The sequence below is a fragment of the Nelumbo lutea genome, chromosome 1 (assembly GCF_056320005.1).
Source record: "Nelumbo lutea isolate HS-2025 chromosome 1, American lotus-T2T, whole genome shotgun sequence".
NCBI lineage: Eukaryota > Viridiplantae > Streptophyta > Magnoliopsida > Proteales > Nelumbonaceae > Nelumbo > Nelumbo lutea.
The window spans coordinates 187,854,613-187,873,242 of NC_142684.1; the positions used below are offsets into that span (position 1 = coordinate 187,854,613).

Consider the following 18,630-nt stretch of genomic DNA (forward strand, 5'->3'; position numbering starts at 1 on the left):
CTGGCCTGTTGGAGCTGTCACCGGACTGGTCCTCCAATCTTTCCACGACCGATGCTACGGTCTCAAGGTTGATTTGAAGCTCGTCCACACGGTCACGAGTTTCGCCAACCACTGCTTCACAGCGCATGATGCGCTTGTCCATGGTCGCAAGCCTGTCAACTGACTTGTCGCGCTTGCTATGCTTTGAGCTGACGCCTTTGTCCTTGGGAGAGCTATCTCTAGGCTCGTCCTCATCATAAACCCGTGAGACCCCTTCCTGGATCTCCTCTCGCGTGTCACGATTCTTCATCCGGCTGGTGTTGTTGCGGGGCACGAAAGGGACTCGTTGCGCTTGACAACCGCTAGTGTCAACGAGGCTCTGATACCAACTGTCACGGGGCTAATCGACGGGGCCCCGTGCGGCACTCGATTGGGGTCGAGAAAGCCTACAAATGCAAGCAACAACACACAAAAGGAAACAAGAGTGCACACAAATTAGACAAAAGGCAACTTGTATTGCATTAATCAGTGTTAAGCACAAGCACACAGTACAGTGTCGAGGGGATCTCGTGCTTAACCTTTACACGCTTATGAGCTCACTCGACTACCTACCTCCCCTCAAAGAGTACGTTAAGCTTTTGGGGGAGTGACAAAAGGATACATCAAAATACTGTACATTCGTACTACTATTTACATAATTGCCATGGGCATACCCCCCTTACAAAAAGAGTACAAGGACCCAACCCAAGACACTTAGATGGCGTGCTGATGGCGTGCTGATGGCGCTGCTGGTGGCTGAACCGTCACACGACGGCATACCCCCGATTGACCTCTGGCCTCAACTTCGCAAAGCAATAGATTTGTTTTTGGAATTTCATCGCCTGCTGCTTCTTGGTCACTGAAATTTCTCCTTTGGCCAGAGGATGATAAGAGGCAGAGTTTCGCACTTTCTCCCACCTGAAACTCGGCCCTATTCGTAGACGGTGGAAAGGTGTATGTGAGGCCAGAGTTCAATTAACTGGAAGCTCAGGTTTAGTGTAGTCCGCCACTAAGGTATAAAAGGTATAAAGGGTAATATTGGGTTTAAAAAAAATTATAGGCACGTGGGATATAATTAGTGAGAATATTTTAGACAATTGTCTAGGATACTTTAAGACAAGACTTAAATAGGGATATAATTAGTCAATTTTCTATAATTTAGGGGTAATTTAAGAAATTTTTCCTTTTTTTATTTAAATAATTTATTCATAATCATATAAAACTTGCATATATTATAAAAATATATTATAAAAGAGTTCAGCCTCCAAAAGATAGTTTTCCACAACATACATGTCTGCAGTGTATTGGGAATACATCACATATCACTAACAAAAACGAAGTACCTAATATTTCATCGCCCTCACAAAGGCGCCATTTCGCATGTCGCTACTGTGGACACCAGTAAGTCCGTTGTCGACACCACTATTGATCGATTTCTCAACCCACTGACATCCCATCTCTCAAAGAGACTGATTAATAAAGAGCAAAGCGTAGACAACCAAATGGGGATCCACGGGACGCCGAGCTCGTCTGCCATGTCGATTGCGAACCATAGGATGATAGGAATACTTGAAGTTTCCTGGCGCTGCTCTCAGGATCAGCTCTATACTCTCCTAAGGTCTCCCCGTAAGGTGGTAGAGCATCAGCGGTGGTTCGACTCTGTTGTGCTGAAGAATGAGAATGTTGCATCAAGGGTGGCCGCCACTAACCTGAGCGTCATGTTGAGGAGAGGAGCTGCGTTAGTGTCCAATGGGAACGCCATTACGGCGATGTTGAGGAGAAGAATCACTGCTAACCTGCTGCTGAAATGGTGAACGCCTTGACCCATTGCTGAGAGTAGGCCCGTAAACAGTATTCGAAAATCTGAATTTGAATCCGAGATTTGGTGTAATCGAATCAAATTTAGATAATTTGAATTGGATATTTGGTCAAATTCGAATACTATTTTTTTATCGATTAAATTATCGGATCAAATTCAGATATGCATTAATCCGATCCGATAAATATCTGAACCGATTATATATATAGAAATGACTCATTTATCAATGAGAACATTTGAACGGTTGAACCTTACCTCTCTCCAATCTCTATCTCCTTTCAATTTTCAAGTTTCAAACCCTAACCCTCCATCCCTCCCTTTGGCTTTGTTGGATGCTGCCTGAGCAACCACCATCATTGGCCACCGCCCCTCATCCTCCACGACTTTGCCTCTCCTCAGCCCTCTCTCGTCAGTTATCTCTCATCTTCTTCTCTATCTCTCGTTCTCTCAGTTCACTCACTAACTCAGCATCATCACCGCCCAAGCAACCACCACCCCTCATCCTTTGTGGCTCCGCCTCTCCTCAGTCTCTTTCATCAGTCATCTCTCATATTCTCCTCTACCTCTCACCCTCAGTCCACTCACAGACTTAACATCGCCACCGCCCGAACAACCACCATCACCGGCCACCGCCCCTCATCCTCCGCGTCTCCACCTCTCCTCAGTCCTCTCTCGTTAGACGTCCCTCATCTTCTCCTCTATCACTCACTCTCCCAGTCCACTCACTGACTCAGCATCACCATTCGTCACTGCCCAAGCAACCACCATCACCAATGGTAGTGTCAGTGATAGCGACGGTCAAGTTCGAAAATATTTTATATCCATCGAATATCAAATCGAATTCGAACATTATTCTTTATAATCGATTTTAAATTCTAATCTAACCTGATTCGATTCGAATTCCATCCATCTACGGACCTAACTAAGAGTTGAGATTCAAGAGTGAAAGAAAGAGGTAGATGCGTGTGACAGTTACGGGGAGATGTTGTGGATGTTTAGGAAAGAGGGGGGCAGAGGTTCTTATGCACGCAACGCAAGGAAAGATGGTGTGGGTAACTACCACCACCACATTGATCGTTCATCATGCATTAGTGCGATAGGGTGAGTAATCAACACTGTAGAATCAACTCTATTGCACTTCAACACCAAAAAATATTATAATGAATCATGTTATTTATTATTTCTTAAAATGCCCCGCCAAACAACCATTCAGCCAAACGAGTGATTTTATGGGCTGTTGCTAGAAACACCCAATCAAACAGTCAAATAAAGAAACGTTTAAAGTGCCGTTTATTGAGAAAACACCTCATTAGGAAACGCCCTCAGAATCAAACAGATGGTTTATTTTCCTTACCCAAACCGTTTCCCAATGCCCTTTTTAAAATTGCGTTGCCATTTGCTTTGAACCTTTGGTATATTATTTTTTTTTTCTTTTGATAAACTTAGTATCTTAAGTCTATGTTTGATTTGAAGGAAAATGCAGGAAAAGAAAGGGATAAACAGAGAAACCTTTATAAACCTTGCTAAAGAGTATTTGCACAAATATTCTTCTGGAATGGGAAGAAAACAGAGGTTGCCTTGACAATTATTGTGCAGTCGAATCTAATTTGTATTAAAAATTTGTCTTATGAGGTGCAATTTGAAGGAGTATAAATACAAATATGTAGACTATAGAATGTAAAACCTTGTATTTTGTTTATATTTTGCACTGTACATATTTGTATTTATGGTCCTTCCAAATTAAGCCTCATAGAAAAAACAAACGAAGGCTTAAAAACTTGGAGAAGAGAACCGGGTGGGGTAACATAAAGAGTGCCTCAGCCTCGATCAGAGCAAAAGAAAAAGAAATGCATCGTTTTAACTTTGTTCGAAACGATGATGTTGCTTTACTTGTTTCCTAATACTAAAAGCATAGGTTTGTTAATTGTTGGGGTTGGGCCTTTTTCTTTCTCCTGCTTCCTTTACTTTTCCTTTTTGAGAATGATGATTCAATGAAGGTGCTTTCAGATATCATGATCACTTCTTTTTCAAAAGTAAATTTCTAACCCTACCCACACCACAATAACCAACAAGAGGGGTAGGGGGCAGGTTGGATAGGGTAGGGGAACACAATTATAAAAGAAACTCAAAAAAAAAAAAAGAATCTCTTCGTTCCAAAGCAAACCACATCACACAAGCCAACTTGATTAATAATTTACACCCAAAAATAAACATCTATCGATCAACATGGGAAACCCAAAAACAAAAGACACAACAACGATAAGTATTTAAATAAATAAAGTTATAAATAAAACAAGAGGATAAAGTAACAGATAAAGAAACAACGAATGGGGTGATCCCTCAGGCAGCGTGACAGATTTACACTCTGGCCTTGAATGGAATGGCTCTGATGATGATCTGGTGGTACACTGCAGCCAGAGCAGCTCCAATGAAGGGTCCCACCCAAAAGATCCACTGTAAAATAAGGAACAAATGATTAAATTTATGTTGAAATTAACGATTCAAAACACTGGTATTTGGTCTGTTTTTGTTTTTGTTTAATACGTACATGATCATCCCAGGCAAAGTCCCTGTCGAAGACGAGAGCAGCACCGAGACTCCTAGCAGGGTTGATGCCGGTTCCTGTGATGGGGATGGTTGCCAGGTGCACCAAGAACACTGCAAACCCAATTGGCAGAGGAGCCAAAATCTGCATTCAAAATCATAACCAAACCAAGAAATTAGATGAGACCAAGGTGGGGAGACGGCCGGACGAGGGATTCATCGTGAAGACAGACGTGAACCTTTTTTGTACGCTTGCGCGCCGTGGGGACAAACACAGAGTAAAGAACACTTTACAGCCATATACACAGTACAGACTACAGACAAAGGATACCACACCCAATCAGTGAAAAATAAAACCAGCAAAAGGACACAGAAGATACCACCAAAACCGCTTCTGGTTTTTAGATGACAACCCAAATCGGCTAATCCCCATCAAAACCAGCTAAAGAGAAAGAACCCTGGAACCCAAAACCACCTCACAGGACAATCTAATCTAAAGTATGCTGGGTGATTTGCTGGTTCTAAGGCAACAACACAATACATGTACAGTAATCTTATTCTCATCTCAGAAGTCAGAACAGAAGGAACTAGGATTAGATTGAGTAGACTAAAGAAAAGAATTAATACTTACAGGGACGTGGGAGTCCCTGGCATTCCTCTTGGCGTCAGTTGCAGAGAAGACGGTGTAGACAAGAACAAAGGTGCCAACAATCTCAGCACCAAGGGCATCGCCCTTGGTGTAGCCGTGCTGAACAAAGTTGGCTCCGCCGTTCAGCCGTTCGTACTCATGCCTCTGGAAGCCCTTGACAACACCGGCGCCACAGATCGCACCAAGGCACTGCATTATTATGTAGAACACTGCCCTGACTAGGGAGAGCTTCCTTGCCAACAGCATACCAAAGGTTACAGCAGGGTTGATGTGTCCACCTGCAGATCAACATGGGTTAGAACTTAGAAGAGACGCTTTGGACCCAAACAAAGACAAAGAGAATAGACGAAGGGAAAAGCCAGAGACACTGAGAGCCCAACATTTGTTTGAAACACAGGGAAACAAGAAAAAAAAAAACAAAAAAAGCGCAGAATATGGTTTACTGCAAACATTCTTACAGGGTTCCAGAACACGAGCATGAAGAACGACAGAAATAACAGCACATGAAATATTTTAGAAAAACAAAGCATGATGAAGATGAGAAACCACACTAAGTAGATAATACAAAATAGAAGAAAAATATGTATATCCTGTGAACAATTCTATAGACAAGCTGAAATTCTAGTAACAGAAGTAAAGAATTTATGTAATAATCCATGGCAGAAAATTATGCCGAAGATGAAGAAAAAAAGAAACGCTAACCTGAGATACCAGCCGTGCAGTAAACGAGGGCAAAGATCATGCCTCCAAAAGCCCAGGCAATCCCTTGAATACCCACTGAAGCACATTTGTTGCCAGATCTCCCCACACCCATCACAGTTAAAATGGTGATGTACAAGAAGAGGAAAGTGGCCATGAACTCTGCAATCCCAGCTCTCCAGAACGACCATGATTTCAACTCCCCGGGCTCAAACAAAGGAGCTGGTGGTGGCTCCTTGTAGTCCTTGTCTGTCTGCGCTGCAGTCCCTAGGGGCTGCCTTTCTGAGAACTTGTTAGCTCCAAGCTTAACATCCTCCTCTTTGCCCTCCATTCTCACTCTGTGTTTTTCTTCTCTCACTCTCGATTCTCAAAAAGAACTTCACTAGCTAGCTAGGGTCGTGAACAGCAAAGCACACGCAAAACGCTTGCACCAATTTATAGCGTGGATGATTATCTGAGTAATCAGAAGCAGCTTTGGTGACTTTTTTTTCTTTTAAATGTTTTATTCCTTATTTTATTTTTTAAAAAAGATAAAATAAAAAAACCTCTCCTGAACTTTTTGATTAATAAAAAAATCTTCCTTATAGTTTTATTTTAATAAATACCTCCCTTAAACTTTTGACAAAAAAACGATAAAAACCTCCCTTCCGTTCACCTTTTCAGACGGTAAGGTTTTTGTCGAGTTTCTAAAAAATTCATGGAGATATTTATTAAAATGAAATTGTAGAAGAGGTTTTATAATTGTCAGAAATTTTAAGGAGGTTTTTGAGTATTTTGCAAGGCAAAATAGTAAGGCCTGATGGTTCAAGGATATTGACAGAAGCTGATTTTGTTTTTATTATCTTTTTTGTGCAGATAATGAGTGGATATTGATCATCTGCTCTGGACCGTCTGATTCCACCTAATGCTTATATAAATAAATAGAAAAAGGTTCCCATTCCAGCGTTCCTTGCTTTTTATCTGCTTTATTTATCAATACAAAAATAATAAAAATTAAGAATACAGATAGAGATTGACCGTTGACGGACAAGTAAGTACAAGCTGCAACCTCACGCATGCAAGCGACTACACGAAAATCCAATACCAATCGTTCATCTAGATATCTACAGGTTTGTGGACCATCAAATTGGAATTGGTCGTTTGAGAACTGTTGATTCGGTATTTTTTTCTCCTCGTAAGTCGTAAATACAAATAATATATAATACAAAATCATCTGTCCAAGACCAGTCTCCGGATGAAAATTTGTCGAAAACCCAACAGTTTCTTTTAAACTGTTTTCCAGTCTTGCTCGTGGACTGACAAACATCTTTTGAAATTTTAAAATTATTAATTTTTGGTTTCAATAAAATGTAAAGGGGTAAAATAGACAATTGAGCTGCTCGGGAGCCTTAAATTAAGAATGTAATGGATCTCTCTTTGGACGGCTATTACAAAAAAAAAAAAGATCTCTCTTCGACGGCGGAGATTTGCGCTCATGGAATATGGAATATTGTAGACGCCAAAACAGTATAAAATGGAAATATTTGGATGGATTAGTTGAGATAAATAAAAGAGAGAAAACAAGGTGTGGACGGGAAAATTTGGCCGTTTTCGGACCGTTGGGAAGGGAGACAGCCTTTAAATCATTGGATGATTGTGATATTAGCTCAATCTACGCATATGGGACAACGAACGATAGTCGATAGCTATTAGCTATCTTCAATTCTCCATTGTGAATTTAAATCATTAAAATATCCTTTCAGAGTGAAATGGGTTTAGATGATCCACTTAGGATGCTACATTCCGGTTTGAGTTCCGACTAATATATCATCTGGACCACTGGGTTCAGGGCACTATACCGGACCGCTGGTACAGTATAGTGTATTTATTAGAAGTCCACTTTTATAGGTAAGTGTATTTATTTATATTTTTTATTAAAATTTATTTCGCTAAATAATGTTCTCTCGCCTTTTCATGTTCTTTTACCCTACCCATTTTTCTCTCATAAGTTAGCTAATTTTTGTTTTAAACCAGGCTCAATGAAGTTGCAAGGAGTGGAGAAATTCACAAGTCCTAACCATAGATATTTAGCATTTACTCTCCATTCAGAAAACTCAGGCCCGTTTGGTGCATTTTTTCGCACGGTCTTTCAGTTGCTTATAAGTCAGGAAGACCGTAAATCGGTTTATTCCTGTTTGGCATGCGAAAGATCTTGCCGTCAAAAGATGGGGCACCGAAAAGACGTAGGAAGTCCATTTTGGGCTGATTTTGGGAAGCTCCAAGTGAAACTTCCTGCATCTTTCGCATTTTAATCGCGCATGGAAATACCCGAAATGACGCACGGAAAGATGCGTGTCTGCCAAACGGTCTTCGGGCTGCCCAAATCTTATGTCAAAAGCTCAATGCGTCTATTGACTGTCAGAGCTACGAGAAGATATTCTGAAAAAGACTTGTCAAATAGGCCCTCAGTTTTCCCATGTCCGAATAGGGAGATTTGGGAAAACAATTTTTACCTAAATTTCACATTAATTAAAAAAAACTTGAATATATTATTTAATGGAAAACTAATTTCATTAACCTAAATAGTTCAGCCTTCAAACCAATGTTTTAAAAAAATGATATGGAATTGAAACTGTTCTGGCCACTGGTTTCTAGGTTGATGGTTCGACCGTTTGGTTTGAATAGATGGCCTGTTTTGACAAAAAATTAAAATAATTAAAATTAAAAAAGCCAAAAACGTTGAGCTAATCAAATGGATCAATAGTTTGATTGCCTAGATAAATGGGTTGTTGACCAATTCAACAGTTTTTTGCCAAAATTTGGGTTTGGAGTAAAACGGAACCGGTTGCTTGGACGATTCCTGAGCCAAATGGTCCTACAGTCTGGATCAATGACGGTTCAAAAACCAAGTTTCAAACTATTGGCCTCCTGCAAACCAATGAAGTAGCAATTAGTGACTCGACCAAGTTGGCCTTCTTAGCGGGTCAACTTTCTGTCTAATGTCATAAAACTTTGGTCATTTTTAAGCATCTGTTTGGCATCACTGTCGTTGCTCCAGAAAACAACAACACATTAGCACAATGTCGAAAAAAGTGATGCTCTAGGAAACGTTTGTTTGTTTGGAACCATTTTACCATAAAAAATAGTACTCCAAGCCACACCTTAGAAATCGAGAAGACATGGTTTGTAGCAACGCCAAATTTGGCATTTATTAAAGCTACAGCTCATTATTGCCAACAGGAACATGAGATGGCAGTGATAGAAACATGACCTGACATTGGATAATAGATACAAATGCAGAAAACATTTCCTATAACATTAATACCAAACAGAAAATATTGATGTTAACTCACACAACAGGCAGCAGATATAGCATCGATGCCAAACATATACTAAACCTAAACCTCACTCATTCTACCGTAAGTACGATTCCAAAGGACTTTGGTTATCCATTAATTAGCCAGCATGGCAATAAAGGCAAATGGATTATTAAAACCGAATCCGGCGTGCAATAGACTCGAGCACATGGGGTGAGCTCATAAAGGGTTTGCTACTTTACTTTTTTTTTAGGCCTTTCATATTAGCGAGGAGGTGTCATACACTGTCACCGGTTGTGTATTTTTTCCTGTGGAATTCAAATCAGCCCCCCACCCAACGCCCCATAATACATTCCTGCCGGAAATAATTCCCGATGGAGATTGGCTTCTATTAGAGCAACTTTATGACCACACCGATTTAACAGTCTTTTCCAACCTTACATTAGAAATATCTTTCTATAGATAATCTCACTGCTCGAATGGGCTTTCTTCTGACTGAAACCAATTCCTTCTGATAACATCATCATTTCTGATATTATTATAGAAAGATGTTACCAATATATGGGGAAAATGTGCTGTGAAAAGTCTCGTAGAGTACTGATCAGTGATTTGATCTCTTTTCTATGTGTTTATCAAGTGTGCTTATCAAATCTGATCTGTTTTGTTAAGATGGAGGGCCCAATCCTACTGATGTAGCGCAATCCGGTCACTCCTAACTCGCACTCACGTGGCTCCTGAGAGGTATCTAAGACGAGAGAAAGGAGGAAGAACTCCCGGGGGGTTTCACGGCGGGAACGCTCCGATGCTTAAGCTAGTATTGAGTGCAAGAAGTGAAAGGAGAACAAAGGCAAAGAGTGTAGGTTACGCAGGTGATTCGAAGATACCTTGTTCCTTGAGAATAAGCCCCTTATAACTGAATTCCGTTGCTTCAGGCCCTCTGACCTCTGACAGGGCAGGTATAACCGCCACTGTTAGTTTGCCACAGCCATTACAGGCAGGGCTGAGGTGGCATGCACGGGGCCGTCATGCAGGGTATGTGTCTGTCAGGTGTGGGACGCCTTTCTAAAGGTGGCAGGCACGGCGAGGGGGACATGCCTGCTGTCCACAGGTTTGTCGGGTACGGAGGTCGGGCAGGAAGCCCTCCTATGGTATACCAAACTGTTCTCCTGCGAATTACCCTGAACTGGGCTATCCTTTGAGTGACGGGCTGCTTGTAGCCAGTTTTGTCGAGCTAGCCGACCAGAGGTCTTTGTGCCTCGAGGCGTCTGGAGAAGAACCGATGCGTTCTTGATTGGGAGTGGCCCGAGGTCCATTGGGAGGATCTCGAGCCTCAAAAGGGGTCAAGGTGCCCCAAACTCGGGACCCCCCGAAGTGCCTTAACCTCTGGGAGGAAGTGCGGGCAAGGCAGCTTGCGGCGAGTAGTTTTCCTACCGAGTTGTCGTGCTGAACTTGATGGGATTTTCCCTCCAAGTTGTGCTCACGTCCGTTGCGTTGTCATGCCGAGTCACTGTTTGAGTAAGGTCATGCCCACGTGTACCTAAACTACAAGGTCGGGCCAAATCACCCTCCATCAATTGCCCCCACTCCCTGCGTTAGCGGCGCTGACCCAGCCCAGGGAGGTCATGACGTGCCGGGTGGATTTGGCGTCGGTATTTAAGCTGTGTTGTTGCGCATTCCGTCTAGTTGTACCGGTCTAACGCCCAACTCAACCGAAAATAGATTCAAGTCGCGTCCAGATTATGCGTGGACTTCACGCGACTTGGACTTCACGGACGTCAAAAATGCGCTAAATCGTTTTCGCCTCGAAGAACCCACGGTCGCGGCTATAAATAGGGGGTCCCTTGGTCGTTTTCTTCGCCACAAAGCTTTCGTCGTTAGCATTTGAGCTCGCGCCAGAGGTCTCTTAGCTCGGGTCCTCCAATTCGTTTTGTTCTCCCAATCCGGTTGTGTTTCTTTGGTGAGTCCTCCCTAGCATCCTTTTCCCTTCTAGTTTGTTTCTTTCTTTTAGTTTGGTATGTCGTCTAGTGTGGATAGTCTCATCGACGAGCCCGAGGTAGGTACCTCGGCTCAGGGTGTCTCCTTTTCTGCCCAGCTGTTCGAAGTGCGGGTGGCTTCGGGTCATCTGGCGTCCACCTCCCACCGAGGTCGGGAACCAAATCAGATCGGGCCTTTCCATAATGACCTCGGAGAGGCTTCAGGACCTCATACAGAGGTACCGCCTCCCTAACGAGTACTCGTGTAGTCTTCCCACTGGCAACTTCCCATGGGAGCACGATCCCAACGAGATCGTGATCTTTAGGGAGCAATTGGTAGCCGGGCTCATATTTCCACTTCACCCTTTGATCGTTGAGGTGTTGGTACACTTTAACATCACCTTGGACCAACTCCACCCGAACTACATACGGAATGTGGTGGGGTCCATTTCTCTTTGCTTTGATCGTTCCCTCCCCATAGATTTAGATGTTCTCAGTACAATTTTGGCTATAAAGAAGAGTGTTTCAGGCGCTCTCCCCGGGCATAGGCGGTCCTACTACCTGTCCCCTGCCTGGGTTTCAAACTCATGCACAAGCTCCCGAGCAAAGTCCTAGCTTGGAAGCGGGACTACTTCGTAGTCCGGAGCAGTACGGGGTGGCCCTTTCCAACGAGGAGCTCCAGTCACTGGCTTAGCTCGGGTTGCATTATAAAGACTTCACTTTTGAGGAGAAGCTCGTCCGAGTGGGCTTGAGTCTGGGTAGGTTTTCCCCACTTCGACTTTCCACTCATATATTTGCTTCGGGTTGCTGATGTCGTGTTTCACCATAGGTCCCATGGAGGCGGAGAAAATAGACAACCAGAAGCTCTTCCACCAGATGAAGAGGAAGAAACGCGTGGCAAAGAAGGCGCGTGTTGGGTCCTCCGCAAGCTTCAGCTGAGCCTCGACTTTCGCAGACTTCTGCCTCAGGGCCCGAGGTGGAAGCCACGCCCATCATCGACTTAGAAGAGGGGGCTGTGCCTAAGGGGCCCGAGGTGATGACGGAACCTGCCGTTAAGCCCCCTGAGCCTGCTGCTGTCAGGGCTCATCATTCTGAAGTTGTTGTTGAGGTCTCCGAGAGCTCTACTAATGATGTGGAGATGACGGCTTCCAGCTCGGAGGGTTAGGGGAGCCAAACCGTCCCGAACTCCAAGTGCAGCCTGAAGAAGAGTACGCAAGCTGCATACCCGGGGGAGGTCAGCGAGTAGGCCGAACTCACTCCTGGTCACCTCGGCGCCGAGCTGCCACTCATACTATGGTGGTGAGTCTCTCTTCTTTTTCTCTTTTTCTTTTCGGGCGCGTCCTCGCCCTTTTGGTTGATCTCCTCTTCGGTGGCTATGAACCTGTCCGCAAGTTTCAGGAGCTCGGTTATGGTCGCTGCTTGGTTGACGACCATGTGCCATTTAAACTCTTTGTGCGTCACGCCCTTCTTAGCTGCTCCAAGGCATACCGTGGGGTTCAGGCGTGGTATCTGCATACAGGCATCATTGAACCGCTTGATATAGCTTCGAATGGATTCTCCTTGTCTCTGTAGTATGCTGAGGAGACTTTCTTCAATTCGCGGACATCGCTTGCTAGTAACGAAGTGGGACGTGAAGGTTTGTGCGAACTACACCCAACTTCTTATCGACCCAGGTGCCAAGTTCCTGTACCATGTGCGGGCTACTCCCCTAAAAGTAGTGGAGAAGGCCACGCACATGCACGACTCACTGGCTCATGCCAGGTGCATCTGTGACTGAAAGGCATCTACGTGGTCATTTGGGTCAAACGACCCGTCATACTTGTCAAGAGGGGGGAGCTTGAAGTCTTTGGGCATTGGGACTGCCAGGAGTTCGGAAGACAGGGGGTGGAACCGAGAGGAGGGGAGCTTTGACTTCGGCCGAGCTTACCTCTTCTTTGCCCATGAGCTCGGGGAAATCGCGGGTGACAGATCGATGAGCCCGGTGGCGGTGTCTCTGCTTCTTGGTGGGCTCAGTGTTCGTGCTGCTCACCTCTGCGCTGTCCAGAATGGTCTGCACGGGGAGTATCCCAGTCTACTGGTGATGGCTGCGAATAGAGGGGTCTTGCATGGAGTCTGTTGCCAAGATCTCAAACCGGTTCTGAAGGAGCGGGGTTTCAAACTTCGACTGCCGAGGTGACGTAGACCTGGCGAGCTAGGGTCCTCCCGACCTGTCCTCCCGCAGTGAGATCGGGGTAGCCGGTCTCTCTCGTCTGCTGCGGGGAGAGGCCTGGTTTTTTGGGAGGTTTTGGGGGGCCTCTCCTTGGCCAGAGGGGCGCTCATCCTAGCGGCAAGACTTAGCTTGCTGCAAGGCTGGGTGCCAAGGTGGGAACTGCGGCTGTTGAAGTTGAGGTTGAGGCAGCTGGGGAAACTGCTGCTGATATTGATACTGGGAGACCTGGTGCAGTACATGTTGTTAATAGAGCTGAAGTTGTTGGAACTATTGCATTTGGGCCTGCATGGCCCGCATGCACTGCATCAAGTCCTCCAGTTGGTTTGAGCTGGCCGCTGGGGGCACGACCAAGGGTTTGGTGAACGTCGCTCCGATTGTAGCAGGGAGTGGGGCGACGACAGGTGCCACTATGAGAGGCACATTCAAGCTGGGGATTCTGTCCGCCGAGAGGGGGACGGTGAATTATCCGATACAGACAGTAGGAAGTTGGGGTTGTTCCTTGGAGTTATCCATTTCCGTGCTTCGTCCGACGTTGCTAGAGGAAGCCATGAGCGTTGGATTGTTTCGAGGAAGAAAAAAAAAAACTCAGAAACTTTTGAGAGAAAGGCCTTTTGAAGCGTTTCCCACAAATGACACCAAATGATGTAGCGCAATCCGGTCACTCCTAGCTGGCGCTCGCGTGGCTCCTGAGAGGTACCTGAGACGAGAGGAAAGAGGAAGAACTACCGGGGGGTTTCCCGGGGGGAACGCTCTGATGCTTAAGTTAGTATTGAGTGCAAGAAGCGAAAGGAGAATGAAGGATAAGAGTGCAGGTTACGCAGGTGATTCGAAGATACCTTGTTCCTTGAGAATAAGCCCCTTATAGCTGAATTTCGTTGCTTCAGGCCCTCTGACATCTGATAGGGCAGGTATAACCGCCACTGATAGTCTGCCACAGCTGTTACAGGCAGGGCTGAGGTGGCACGCGCGGGGCCGTCGTGCAGGGTATGTGCCTGTCAGGTGTGGGACTCCTTTCTAAAGGTGGCAGGCGTGGTGAGGGGAACATGCCTGTTGTCCACAGGTTTGTCGGGTACGACGGTCGGGCAGGAAGCCCTCCTATGGTATACCAAATTGTTCTCCTGCGAATTACCCTGAACTGGGCTATCCTTTGAGTGACGGGCTGCTTGTAGCCAGTTTTGTCGAGCTAGCCGACCAGAGGTCTTTGTGCCTCGAGGCGTTCGGAGAAGAATCAGTGTGTTCTTGCTTGGGAGTGGCCCGAGGTCCATTTGGAAGAGTTTGGGCCTCAAAAGGGGTCAGGGTGCCCCGAACTCGGGACCCCCCGAAGTGCCTTAACCCTGGGGAGGAGGTGCGGGCAAGGCGGCTTTCGGCAAGTCATTTGCTTGCCGAGTTGCCATGTTGAACTTGGTGGGATTTTCCCTTCGAGTTGTGCTCACGTCCGTTGCGCTGTCATGCTAAGTCACTGTTTAAGTAAGGTCACGCCCACATGTACCTGAACTACAAAAAAGTCGGGCCAAATCACCCTCCATCACCTACCTTGTAATCTATTTTCGTTGTTTTGTATTTATTCATTTATAAAAAGAAAAAGAAGAAAACCAACGATACCAGCCAACTCATTCTCATGAGATACCCTATTGGCTTTGTTCCCAAATTCAAATGTACTACTAGGCAAAAACCTAAGTTGGCAAAAGTACAAAAACCCTTTCATTGTCTGTCCACCTGGCCACTATGTCATGTCACAGGCTTAGTTTTTTTTTTTTTTTTTTTCCTTTTTCCATGTAGTTTCAGCCAACCGTCCACCTAATGGGGCCCATGTGGCATAAAAAACAAGTTAGTTCAAGATACAATTTTTTTTTCTTCATTTACAAAATTTTACCATGTACCAAAAAAAAAAATAACGTACATTCTGCGTGCAAAGGCCCAACATTATTATAACCATCCCATTTTTACCTCTTAAGTTGAAAAAATAAAAAATGTTTACTTTGGAGGATTAATGGTGGGTCTCAATTCTTGGCACCGGGGACAAGTGGTCTGAGAGTTGAGACCTCTACCACATCCAAATAAATAGAAGCCCTGGAAACAGTTTGCGGAGTTTGGGTCTACTCATTAGAGAGTACGCCTTACACTAATAATCTCACAATACGTTTCAATTATGCATTGAAAACATCTTCCCATAAATAAAAATTTATAATTATAGAAATGTTCAAAATATACAGATGAAACGTGCCAAGGGGCGCATTTTATGAGGAGCAAATTGTATTTCCGGTTAGAATCTTATCTGTTGTGCCTGCCCAATAAAACATGTTATCCGTCCCCCGTCCCCATTGTTTGAGTTCAAATTGCAGTGACCACAGTTGCAACATTTTATTGATGCAGCATATTATTGGCAACTGCAGGAGATTATTGCGTGATTTTGAGTTATATTACTAAGGGTCAGTATGGAAGAAGTATAAATGCAAAATCTTATATTTTATATTCTTTTATATATATTTGCACCGTATGTATTTGTATTTATATTCTTTTCAAACTGAGCTTAAATAAGTATGCAGTGCCTTCATCTAAAGCGGTTATTTGTTCGGTTGCTTCATTAAAGATTTAATGCCTTGACTTGCCTATGGGCTTAAAAATAAAATAAATTATTATTAACAAAATAAAATAAATTGTTTTCTTCTTTCTTTTTTTTCGTGATGGCATGAGAAGGGATTGTATGTTCAAAGATGAACTCCATTCATTGTATTTGATTAAAGAATTTCATTTTTTTTAACCGAATATTGAAGGAAGCAGGTGGAGTCTCTAAAGTCGAATTAGCTAGTAAATGAACATAGTCCCAGGGGCATTCAAATTTGGTTATCAAATCGAAAATTAAATTGAATAAGTCAATTTGATTTGGTTACGTTGGTTTTGATTGGTTTCGGTTTAAAAATAATTCAATCAAACCAAAGCAAAAATCAAATTAACCAAAACAAATACATCTATTTATATTTTAATTATAAATATTAATACATATTAACATTACTATTTATATTAGTAGCAATATATAATATGTATTTTTAATGATAAATGCTGATACATTTTAATAATAATTATTAATATAAAGATAAAATACATTTATATTTTAACTAACCAAATCAAACTGATTTGAATTCAGCTCGGTAATTTCAAGTCCTATTCGGTTTGGCTCGGTTCATGAAAATGAGCTAATCAAAATTTCAGTTAGGTGCTCGAGTGACTGCAACACATGCTTTATCTATGTATCCATTTTTAAATGTGGTGTCAAAAAAAATTCTAAGTGCTCATTTAACGTGCTTATTTTGTTGTGCCTACTAGATCCGGTCCTATCAAAATATACAAGAACATATGCAATAAGGGAAATGGTGGGGGCCAAACGAAACGCTTGCGCTTCAAGTGCAAGGTTGCCACCAATATGAGCTGCCAAGAAATCTCTTATTTAAGTTCTCTAATAATCTCATTAGGACTAGAGACAACATATGATCAAAGATTACTTGGTTGCAAGTTCTCCACATGTACCATAAGATACAACACGAATATTGAAAACCCTCAATATCCTCTTGAGTAATATTTTACTAAACCCCTGAAATTGGTCTATGGAAGGAAGTAGTTGGGAACCTCCATCCCAAATTAGAGCCAAACCAAATTGCTGGCATGAATGGACATAAAACAAAGAGTTGGTCAATATCTCCATCCATATATAACACAACTAAAGACACAAGACTTCTCTGAAGAAATGTTCAAATGTTGGCGAAAAGTGAGACCATTCTGTAGCAGCTTCCAAATGAACAATCTAATACATAGTAGTAGTGGTATTTTCCAAAATTTACTCCATGGGAAATAGACAACATTGTATTCAGACATCATGTCACCACGTGACATACCTCTATCAATCCCGTATCTCATCCCCTTCTTGTAAAACACCCTGTCACGGGCTCCGGTGAATGAGCGTGTGGGGGGTGTTCAACGTCAAAGCCAAAACTTCTTCTTTCCTATTTTGGCGAGATAGAGAGAACTCGTGGGTCAGTTCGAGGCTACCCTTTCCCCTACACAGTTGATTGGGATAAAACTCATACCTTTATTTCAGAGTAGTAGGAATAGAATAACAAAAAGATAACGAGTAGTCAGTAAATCTCTCCAACTATCAAGATTCACTTTTATTCAAATAAATTCTACTTGGAAACGTAAGCTACCGGGTCAATTCACATTTTGGGTGAGCACAAAAAAAGCCGAAAAAATCAAACCGACCACAAAATCCGACCAAAAATGAACCGAAAAATTGGTTAACTAATCCGGTCAGTTCAGTTTCGCTTCGATATTCTTAAAAAACCAAAAGTTTCAGTTCGGTTTCGGATAACTTTTTAAAAAACCAGCATTTAACCAAACCGATCGATATATATATATATATATATAATATGTAGTAATATATATTATATTTTATTTTTATTTTTTAAAATCGAATAAACCAATAATACCACCGCCTATTTGCCTTTTCCCCCTTTCCCCTTCTTTGAAACCTAAACCTAATAGGTTAATACCCTTTCTTACTCTCTCAGTCTCCCTTGTCTCCTCGTCTTCCCTAATCCCCATTGGTTAACTGAACTTCCCCTTGCTTTCCTTTGGCACCGATCGTCCTCCAACCGTTGGCCTCTCCCCCAATGGCTAGTTGTCCCCTTGCTTCCATGTGTCTCTGTCTCTCTCTCGCCTGTCATCTTCATCTCTGTCGTGCCAACCACCAAGCACTAAGCAACAATGCTGATCGCCACCTCGTTGGCAAGTACCAAGCCAAATCTGTTAGCCTTAGCCCGCCCCAACTACAGCAACCAAGACGCCAGTTACCACCTCGGCTCCGCTAGGACCACCACCTCACCTCTCAGGCTCTGCCTGTCTCTCTCTCTCTCTCTCTCTCTCTCTCACCTCTCATCTTTGAAGCTCTGCCACCTCTTAGGCTCTCATTTCAGGCGAATCATCAACCGCCACTTTGCCCTAGTCCCTTTATCGTGTTTTTTCAAGTAATTCTTTTATTTTTTTTTTGTATTTTTAGAATGAATGAAAGTTTGTTGTGAAGGGATGAAAGATCCATCATATGGATGGTCGAACCCTGTAGGAAGGTAGGGTGAAATTTCAAAAAATTCTCTTTCTCCCATCTGGGAATCACATTCCTTATTTTAGAAAACTGTATTTCCAATGATAAATCTTGAACCAAATCGAACAATATCTGAAACCAAAAGGGAGGAGAGGGATATACCTGATACGAAGTAGCAGTAACTCCCATGGAGAAAACCAAAACCCACTTCCACTGAAGATGACACAATGTGTGGTGAAGCAATATCAGTAGGATGGCTCTCAGCAAGAACCGAATTCTTCAACAAGAATGGAGTAGAGGGCTGGTGAGCACGACTTTATATTGTTTCTTC

General features: G+C 43.3%; 1 protein-coding gene across 1 annotated transcript; it reads right to left on the reverse strand.

Moving 5' to 3' along the window:
* Positions 1-3,984: 3,984 nt before the first annotated feature.
* LOC148879908 (aquaporin PIP1-2-like) lies at positions 3,985-6,136 on the reverse strand. The gene is made up of 4 exons (XM_088961639.1): positions 5,733-6,136; positions 5,013-5,308; positions 4,386-4,526; positions 3,985-4,291 (listed from the first exon to the last, which is right to left on the reverse strand). The coding sequence occupies exons 1-4, from the start codon at positions 6,058-6,060 to the stop codon at positions 4,196-4,198; spliced, it is 861 nt and encodes a 286-aa protein (XP_088817765.1). The 5' UTR covers positions 6,061-6,136; the 3' UTR covers positions 3,985-4,195.
* Between the last annotated feature and the right edge of the window lie 12,494 nt (positions 6,137-18,630).